Source organism: Poecilia latipinna, unplaced genomic scaffold (genome assembly GCF_001443285.1).
Source record: "Poecilia latipinna isolate Pla-1442-1.1 unplaced genomic scaffold, P_latipinna-1.0 Scaffold1583, whole genome shotgun sequence".
NCBI classification, from domain to species: domain Eukaryota; kingdom Metazoa; phylum Chordata; class Actinopteri; order Cyprinodontiformes; family Poeciliidae; genus Poecilia; species Poecilia latipinna.
The window spans coordinates 24401-34264 of record NW_015114199.1 but is presented as its reverse complement, the minus strand read 5'-3'; the positions used below and the strand labels follow the sequence as shown (position 1 = coordinate 34264).

The 9864-nt window shown below is 37.6% G+C and overlaps 2 protein-coding genes across 4 annotated transcripts in view; one reads left to right on the top strand and one right to left on the bottom strand.

The window, feature by feature from the left end:
• The window catches only part of LOC106963806 (MAGUK p55 subfamily member 3-like), a 40120-nt gene extending 36982 nt beyond the window's left edge, over nucleotides 1–3138 (top strand). For all 3 annotated transcript variants that reach the window (XM_015058906.1, XM_015058904.1, XM_015058905.1), the window contains 5 exons: nucleotides 1083–1163; nucleotides 1281–1374; nucleotides 1473–1581; nucleotides 2276–2395; nucleotides 2475–3138. In XM_015058906.1, the coding sequence (XP_014914392.1) occupies nucleotides 1083–1163; nucleotides 1281–1374; nucleotides 1473–1581; nucleotides 2276–2395; nucleotides 2475–2654 (584 nt within the window). In that variant the 3' untranslated portion in view covers nucleotides 2655–3138. The remainder of the gene's footprint in view (nucleotides 1–1082; nucleotides 1164–1280; nucleotides 1375–1472; nucleotides 1582–2275; nucleotides 2396–2474) is intronic.
• A 1006-nt stretch (nucleotides 3139–4144) lies between these two features.
• psmc5 (proteasome 26S subunit, ATPase 5) lies at nucleotides 4145–9051 on the bottom strand. The gene is made up of 11 exons (XM_015058907.1): nucleotides 8944–9051; nucleotides 7798–7869; nucleotides 7642–7711; nucleotides 7460–7557; nucleotides 7324–7380; nucleotides 7021–7251; nucleotides 6229–6355; nucleotides 5948–6138; nucleotides 5121–5219; nucleotides 4932–5042; nucleotides 4145–4391 (listed from the first exon to the last, which is right to left on the bottom strand). The coding sequence occupies exons 1-11, from the start codon at nucleotides 8965–8967 to the stop codon at nucleotides 4251–4253; spliced, it is 1221 nt and encodes a 406-aa protein (XP_014914393.1). The 5' UTR covers nucleotides 8968–9051; the 3' UTR covers nucleotides 4145–4250.
• Nucleotides 9052–9864: the final 813 nt, after the last annotated feature.

The window sequence follows — 9864 nt, the reverse complement described above, 5'->3', positions numbered from 1 at the left end:
TACTTGTGTGGCCCCCTGCAGATCAGATTAAGCTGCATGCGGCCCCTAAACCAAAATGAGTTTGACACCCCTGCTGTAAACGGACGTATTTTCAAAAACATTTGGTGTGGCAACAGAAATGAAAGAAACAAGTTAGGACTTAAGAGAGAAGGATTTATTTAAAAAAAAATTGATTTAAATTATTGTTGTGAGAAGCTAAAAGTGTGTTTTTCAGTCTTTAACTGAAAATGTGTTAAACTCATGCTAAACAAATACAATAAGGTTTATATTTTCTTTTAGCTGGAATTCCTTGGAGATATGTTTTAGAAAAATATGCGGGAAAGCTTATGCTGCTTGGAGTTTGATGATACTTTATGAATAACAAAGTTATTCTCTCTACACTGTTTTTTCTCCTGTTGACGTCAACAGGAATTTACTTTTTAAAATCTATTTCTGTATTTGTTTTGTCTTGATTTTTCCTTTGGTTACACTTTATTTGAAGGGATTTGCATAAGACTGGCATGGATTTGGTTAAAAATGACATTCTTAATGCAAAATTGACACTTTTATTGGATTTTTAATGCATGTTTTATTGAACTTTGAATTAAAAGTTTCATTTTTTGCCAAATAATGCAAAGTTGGCACTTTTAATGGTCTTTTAGTTCATCTTTTAGTGCATCTTTTCATTAAAATTGTCATTATTATTAAATAAATAATTACCAGATTATTTATTTAATGCAAAGTTGACACTTTTATTGGGCTTTTAATGCTTGTTTAATTGAACTTTGCATTAAAGCTTTCATTATTTAGCAAATAATGCAAAGTTGACACTATTAATGGACGTTTAATACAACTTTGCATTAAAATTGTCATTATTTACCGAATGACATTCATAACAGCAGTGGTAAACATTTATGAAGACTCTTTCATGTTCATGACGGTTGTCATGTCAATCTTATGCATAAGCCTTCAAAATAATTGCTACCTTTTCTTTTTTGATTTGCACATGGAAAGATTAAAAATTTCCGATATCAGATTTGATGGAAATTATAGGGTTACATTTTTAAAAAATATGTTCAAACAAATCATTTTGTGGGCCACAGGTTCGCTGGGAGCTCGGGTCACGGAGCTAAAACAGAAGGTGATAGCAGATAATCCTCGGTGGTTTGGTCTGGCTGTTCCCCGTAAGCATTCCTGTACATAAAACAGATACGTAATTCAGCTGATGCAGCCTCTATATTCAAAAACATGTTTATCTCCATCTCACCTGGCCTGGTGGTTGTTTGAACTTTGACCTGAAGACACGACCCGAGCCAGAAAGACTCACGAGAGAGAAGGAGTGGAGTACCACTTCATCAGCAGAGCAGCTTTTGAGGCCGACATCCAGAATGGGAAGTGAGTAAACAAACAGTATTATAAATGAAAAGTTTTAACAAATTGATTTTTTTTAACTCGTGCAAACTAATTTCTGAGAATTATGTTTCGTTCTTCAGGTTTATTGAATATGGGGAGTATAAAGAGAATCTGTACGGCACCAGCTTGGAGTCCATTCATAAAGTTCTGAGTCAGAACAAAGTCTGTTTAGTGGATGTGCAGCCAGAGGTGAGTATGACTGTCACCATCTGCAGCAGGGATGACAAACCCGTCTCCCTTTTGGGCCAAATCAAGACCATGGATGTTCTTAAAGGGCCGGAATGTACTGATAAAGTCTGTTGAAACATAAATAAATTCTTAAAATTAAATAATATTGAACATCTTTTCAGTCCATCCAGAATTTCGCAATTGTTTTGGTGATTTTTTTTTTTTTTTTGCATTAGAAAAGTGTTTGTGATAGTATTTTAGAAATATTTGCGCCTTTTTATTACTCGCCATATCATTATGGATAATAACTCGACATTAAAAAAGGCTGAGGCAGCTGTTTGGTAGAAGAAAACATTACTCAGAAAATTGGGAATATTTTTCTCCATTTTTGTGAAAAATCTACAATAAATTCACAATCATGCATTAGCGCAAAGAAAGTGCAGAGTTTTGATTTTTATGTGAATTTCCACGATAATTCAAAAGAAACTGGAGGGACTGATTGATGCAATTTGGCAGTAAACCGATAAAAACTGCTTGAATTGATTGATAAAATAATATTTAAACACACTGTTATCTTGACGGTTCCATTCATGTATCAGTCTGCTGGTTGTTATGTTACATCTCGGTTTAAGGTACATTTTTAATTATAGATGACTGTAATGCATCATAGTAGATGGTTTAGCTGCATTGTGATGAATGCTTCCACATCATTCAGGCCCTGAAGACGCTGCGAACGGCCGAGTTCAAACCATACATCATCTTCGTGACGCCTCGCTTCCCCGACTGCCAAAGAAAACACTTCGGCTCCTCTTCCTCTCTCAGCGCCGGGATCACGGTAACTCGCACGAAAACCAGCATACGGATTCTTATTACTGGTGACGTTTGAGTGAAAGTAAGCGTCTGGTTGTCACCAGGAGGAGGACCTCCAGGAAATGAAGCAGTCTGCAGAGAAGATGGACGAGTGCTACGGCCATTGGGTGGACTACGTGTTGGTGAAGGAGGACCCAGTGAGTGCCTTAGCGGAGCTCCAGGTGGCGCTGGAGAGGGTGCAGACGGAGCCGCAGTGGGTTCCTGTGTGCTGGGTGAGGCGTTAGCCTAATCAGCTTCCTGATAAACAGAGACCACTGTGCAAGGACCCACCGCTGTGGGGGGGTCAAATGTTTACTGCCATGTAACCATTCCACACTTAGAGAAGGACCGCCATAAAAAAACAGAAAAATGTTCCTGATAGTTGATGCAGTCACAGGAAAAATAAGTACACCCTGTTTTGGCAGACTCTTAAAGGGGCAGCTTGCGTTTTCCACTTAGTGCCGTTTTATAGCACCATCAAGTAACTATGTTAACTTCTGTTATAAAAATGCTGTATGACTTTATAATTTAATGAATAAAAATGATTAAAACTCCTGCTCTTTCTAAAACTCCACCATCAGGACATCATCACAACATGGCTCCTCTGTTGACCCTTTAACATTTCTACCAGCACTGCATTCAGCAGTAGCTCATGTAATGAGCTCAGCAGTTCCACCTGAGGTGTTTGCTAATTGCTGCTGGCTAGTCTGAAGGAGCTGAATGAGCTGCATCTCGAAGGCGGGGCTAGGGCCTTCCAGACGTTTTGCACAGCTGAATGGTTGCCATGGGAGATTCAATGATTTCTGGAACATGCATGAAAGAATCAAGGGAACGTACAGCTCTGGAAAAAAAGAAGAGCCTCTGCACTGAACCGCATTGAAAACCTCCTGATTATTCCACCAAATACCGATTTCTAATCTCTTCTCGAGTTAAAACATTTATGTTTCTAAATGAATATGAACTTTTCTTTGCATTATTTGAGGTCTGGAAGCACTGCATTTTTTTTATTTTGACCATTTCTCATTTTCTGCAAATACTAAATATTTGCTTTGAATTTCAGAGACATGTCAGTAGTTCATAGAATAAAACAAAGTTAATTTTACTCAAACATAAACCTATAAAAAGCAAAATCAGAGAAACTGATCATTTTAAGTGGTCTCAAATTGTTTTACAAAGCTGCATGTGTTTTTGGTGAGGGACTAACATGATGTGAGGCAACTCTAAATTTATTTCCGATACCCTTCCATATTGGTGTTAAAACACACCTGAAGATGAGGAAAAATGATTATTCAGCAACGATTACACATATAGATGACTAATTTATCTTTGTAAAATGCTCTGGAAGCAGCAAGGGTGTACTTATTTTCCTATGTCTGTTGCTACAGTTAAGGGAACTTTCTTTCCAGCGGCTAATTGTGTCTTTAATGCAAATAAAGTCTGCAGTGGCTCCCAGGTTGTATTGAAGCAGTGCTGATGTACATACTGTATATCTGAAGTACGGCGGTATAATAACGGCTAACTCAGGCATGCAGGACCAAGTTTCAGTCAATGTCTCAGATCTGTGGTGGTCAGTAATAGAAGACCTGTTTTAATACTGTGAAGTGCCATAATGAATGTGTTGAATTCACACAGGAAACTGTTGTAACCTGTGAGCTGACAGAATAAATCTGCCCTGCTGGACAAACGTTAAGTTTGGTTTATTAAATATTTGGAATTAAAAACCAAACAAACCAACTATCACCAGGGAAACCATTTAATTCTGGACTCATACAAACAAAGAAAGGAAAATGTACATATGTATTTGCAACGTGTGCAGGAACTCCACACTTTTTTTTTTTTTTTTACTTCCACAGCTTCTTGATAGACATGTTCTTCTCGCTGTCTTTCTGCATCACCTTCGCCACGGCCATCTCAAAGTCCTCCTGCGTGACGTGAACTCTCCGCTCCCTCAGAGCGTACATCCCTGCCTCTGTGCAGACGCCCTAAAACCAAAACAACACGCACATTATTTATGAATCGATTATTCTGACCATTAATCAGATAAAAACAAATTACCAAATTCTGCTGGTTTTTCCATTCGATCACTAGAGCCTTTTTATAGAGTATTAAAAATGCACTAAATTTAATATTTAATAGCCTAAAATTGAACGTTTGATCATTTGTAGCAAAGGATGAATTTGTAGCTAAAAAAAAAATACTTTAAACATCAATAGTTGTAATGTTTGACCAGTCTATGACTGGTTAATTTTTGGATTAACTGATTACTAGGATAACTAAAGGTGAAGCTGAAGCTGTTTATTTTTAATCTTGCATAAAAGTTTTGTACAGTTTTGGCTGAAATACTGCTCTCAGTATGTTGCTCTTTCAGCAAATTGATTTTTTTAGTCTATACTCCAGCTAACGATTAATCATCTACTGAATTAGTTGATTATTTCAAGAATTGTTTCACCCCAAACCAGATTTAGTTGTGTTCCTGCTCATCCAGATGCTAAATTCTCCAGATTAACGGCTGTAATTCCCACCTTGACTTCGGCTCCGGAGGCTCCCGGCATGAGCTCTGCGATCTTCCTCAGGTTGATGCCGCGAGTGAGATTCATTTTCCTGGAGTGGATCTTCAGGATGTCCAGACGGGCCTGTTACACACAGAAGTGTTAACATTTTTAAGCAAATAAAATAAATGACCCTTTTTAAGAAAATGTGGTGATAGGAACCTCTTCATTAGGAGGAGGGAACTCGATCTTTCTGTCGATCCTTCCTGGCCTGAGCAGAGCCGAGTCCAAGATGTCGATGCGGTTGGTGGCCATGATGACCTGCAGGGGAAAAGTAACATGATGTCAGCTTTTCATCTCAAAGCAGAACGTCTGTTTTCTGAAATGTGACCTGAAATCAGATTTTACAGACCAGGGAATACATCAGTTCTAACAGGTTGAAGTAAAACACTTCTGTGTGGAAGTTATTACTGTAAAAAATACTTATTTTTATCCATATAAGGATTCTTTGGTTTTATCGTGTGTTTGGAAAAAAAAGTTAATTATTAAAGTAATATTATTTCTGATGTTACAATGATTATATTTTCTTGGCTCTTTGTTCTCAGAATGTCCCCAACGCTCTTTGACCTTTAGCATCTCAAACACTTTGGGCACTGATGGCAGGGAAAGCAAATCTAGAAGGCCAAATATGTAACTGCAGTCGTCAATTTGCATTTGAAATGGCATATTTTCATATTTTTATGAATGCCAGTCCTTAAGAGTTTATTTTTCTCCAGGAGATAAAGGGGGAAATATTTACAGAGTGGGAACATTTTTTACAATACCTGCCATAAAATTGTAAAAGTGATATATTTTCTGATATCAGATATCAGAAAATTAGTTGCAGCTGTTACAGGGGGAATTTTAAAATTTTCAAAACCTTTTCTATATTAAACTGATTACATATGCCATCACAACTACTTTAGCGTGGGTTTCTTACTTATGGTGCAGGACACTTCACTGTACACTCATTAAACCTGTAGTCGTGGAACCGAACCGATCTGCGTCACCTTGATGTTTTTAGTGGCCTCGAACCCGTCCAGCTGGTTGAGCAGCTCCAGCATCGTCCTCTGCACCTCACTGTCGCCACCCGAGCCGCCCTCCAGGCGGGACGAGCCGATGGAGTCGATCTCGTCCATGAAAATGATGGAGGGGGCGTGTTCCCTCGCCATGACGAACAGCTCGCGCACCATGCGAGCACCTGGATCGGAGCCGGAGACATTACAGAGTTAGGAGACGGTTCAGGATCTTGGCTGCAGGATTGATAAGAGATGTGACGATGGGAAGTCACCCTCTCCGATGAATTTCTGGACCAGTTCAGAGCCGGAGACCCTGATGAAGGTGCAGTCAGTGTGGTGGGCTACAGCTCTGGCTAGCAGAGTCTTGCCAGTTCCTGGTGGTCCATACAGTAGCACACCCTGCAACAAACAAGAAACTTTGTTGATGACTGCGGCAATAAATCAATTAATCCAATTTCTGGCATTTTAAGATTTAATTTTTGGAGAATCTGGATTTTTGTTTTCACTGATGCACTCTCAGGCGTGTGCATCAGTGTGATGTCAGCACGCCCAAGGCGGCCATCTTGTTTGATAAGCAACCTTTACAGCTTCAACTTATTTGGACTTTGAAGCTATGATTTTTTTTTAATTATAAGAATAAAGTTCTAATATTAGGAGAATGAAGCAATAATTTCATGAAAATCAAACACAAAAAATTCAAAAAATTAATATGAGGAATGTAGAGCATCTTGTAAAGTTACACAGTATCACTTTTACAGATAATACCTGATAGAAAAACTTCATCTTTTAACACATCAGCATCAAATGATTATCAGTAACAGGGCTATGAAACTACATTCCTGTAATTAAACAAAAATTATTGTAGCCTGATCCTATTACTCTGTTGTACAGCTAAAATAAAACCCACTTTTTGAAAATTTTTTCTGTCATTTCTTTTTTTTTTTTTTTTTAGAAAAGATAATTAGAAAAATAATAAGTTGATTAAAATCAGAGAACTTGCTCAGCCCTAGTGGTCTCCAAACTAAAACATAAAAAAATAAAAGCATTCATTGACTTTCACCCACCTTTGGCTGTGCGATTCCCAAAGCCTCAAACAGCTCTGGGTGCTTTACCGGCAGCTCTATGACTTCTTTGATCTCCTTGATCTGTTTGTCCAGCCCACCAATCATTTCATAGGTGGAGTCCGGAACCTTCTCCACCATCATCAGGGAAACCAGAGGGTCCACTTTGTTGGGCAGGATCTTGTGGAGGGTGTAGCTGTCGTTACGCAAAGCCACGCGGCAATTTGGAGTTACCTGGTGGAAAAGTGACATTAATATAAAACCTGAAAATGTGTTCTCCTGAAACTGATCGGCTGCGATACTTACATCATTGATGTCAATGTTCTTGTCCACATCCACAACAAATTTCCCCTCAGGATGTACCTAAGTGGACGAAGGAAGAAGTCAGATAAAACTGCAGAGAAAGCATAAAGCTGCAGTTCAGACCTGGAGCGCTGCATACTTTCACCAGCACTTTCTTTTTGTCCATAACCCGAACCACTTCCCCCACGTAGGATCCCTGCTCCTGCAGCAGCTGCAGCTCCTCACGGAGCAGACGCACTGACGGGCAAAGACGTGTGATCATGTTTACATCCAAACCCTGCGAGCTTTTTAAAAATAATATGCTAAAACATAAAAATCTACCTTTGGCATTGAGTTCATTCCTTTGCGCCTGCAGACGTCTCAGATTCTGGCTCTTATCATTCACCGTCAGCTGTTATGAGAGAAAGAGAACAACAGAAATGAAGCACTGACCCTTTAGCAGAAGGAGTTTTCACTAACTTTGCATATCGTGCTTACCTGTAGCTCTTCTATCTTCGATAAGTAGTACTGTCGGAGACCTGATCCACCTTTAAACTCCCCTGTCTCCATCTGGCAGAGGAGAAGTGACCTTAGATGCATTTCTTATACAGCAGGAGTTTGTCTCTTAATTATTTACACTACATTTAGAGTGGAAAGGGGTCAGGCTTATATTATTGTATCTTACAAGCATGAAAACAATAAAAAAGCGAGAATATTCAAAGCTAAAAACAACAGGGGATTATCAAAAATACTAAAAAGTTTTCCAGTCACATTTATGGTCTTAATGAAACCAGCACAAGTCGGGTAAGGAAAAAACGAAATTACCTACACCTTAAAATGGCTTTTCTAAATGGTGAAAATATGTTGAACAACTTACACTACAATGTGAAGCAAAATGACTATAGAACAATAATTTGTTCTATTTTACGCTGCCATTTTTTCGCTATATATAAAATGGATACATATTGTTCCTCTTAGCTTTTATTTTATTTCGTCTACGTTTAAATATAATGTATGTTTGAAGTCGAAGTCAAACTCCGTGTGCACAAAATCTTGCCTAATCGAGCTAATTCTGATATCTATGAAAACTGGTGGATCACTAGACTTTAAAAGCACTTGTTTGTAAAAGCAACAAATCCAAAGTCTGCAGATTCTCAATATCCAACTGAAATTTATACATAAACACAAATTTCACTGACTCCAGAGTGAAATTATTTTCTTTTAACTCTGATTAACATTTGTTAGCATGAGCTAATACCCGAGTAAACGTTTGGTTAAAAGGTGATAAACCAAAAAACTTGGTTGCTTATAAAAACACAATACATCTAAAAAGTATAAACATACGCTACAATTGTGAAGAAGTTGTTTACATTCGGTACAGGAAGCAAAGTTAATGTTACCGAAGCATATAGTTGACAGCGAGCCTGCAGCTATTTAGCAGGCTCGGCTACAATGAGACAGCAAACCTCCACAACACATTCATTGTTTTCAATAAAAATATCCCGTAGGTTTTTAAACTAAAGCCTCAAATAGCTGGCACAACACAACAGGTTCAAAGTAATTATTTACCAAAAAGCGCTACAATATGATTTTCCTACTATTTTTTATAATTAAATCAGCAAAACGACAGAAAATTACACCTACTTGATCGACACCGTCTACCTCCATCTTGAAATTTCGGCGTCCGCTTTAGTGCAGTCGTATTTCCGGTGAGCTTCTTCTTCTTCAATGTGAATTTGTAGTAAATAACTGAGATCGCCCCCTGCAGTTCAAGTTATAAAACGGAACTACTTTTTCTTAGTTAAACGAATGGTCCGCAAACTTTTTATACAAAATACTCAGAAATCCAAAAATCGTATTCAAGTAAAAGTAGCTTCCTAAGAAATTACTCAAGCAAAAGAGTATTTGGTAAAAAAAAAAAAAGAAAAAGAAAAAAGAAAAAAAAAGGCTACTGAAGTGCTGAGCACCTGGTCAGAACGACTGATTTAATGTTTAAAATTATTTCACCACTCAGGCAAAAAAAAAAAAAAAAAAAGAAACATGTACATTTTAAAAACCGAAATAAAAAAAAAAACAAAAAAATCACTATTTTTAAGCACTTTTCCAAATCATTTTTTAAAATGACTGTATGTAATGTACATATTTTTAGAACAACAGTTCTTGCAGTGACAAGTGTTTACCATAAATTAACTTGACCTCCACATGGCACAGTAGGCTCTGCAGATAAAAGATAGACATTTTTTAAGAAAGAAAAAAGAGGTCTCTGCTCACATTTTGCATAAACTGCAAGTTTATGCAAAATATATCTCATGCAGTTTTGGGTAAAATGTCCTTATTCTTCATTCAATGAATTTACTCACTGGAGAGTATCCAGAAATTTCACTTATGTAGCTTTAGTGTAGTAAAAAGGTGCAGTGAAACTAATCCTAAAAGTAATTTTCTTCCTACTACCAGTCAATCTAGACCAATTCCTAACAGATCAATGTATTTAGTTTATGATTCCGATTAGATTTTTTATCTTTTTTTGCCAACTAAGCCTCTTTGGGGATTGGGTTTGCCCAGCGT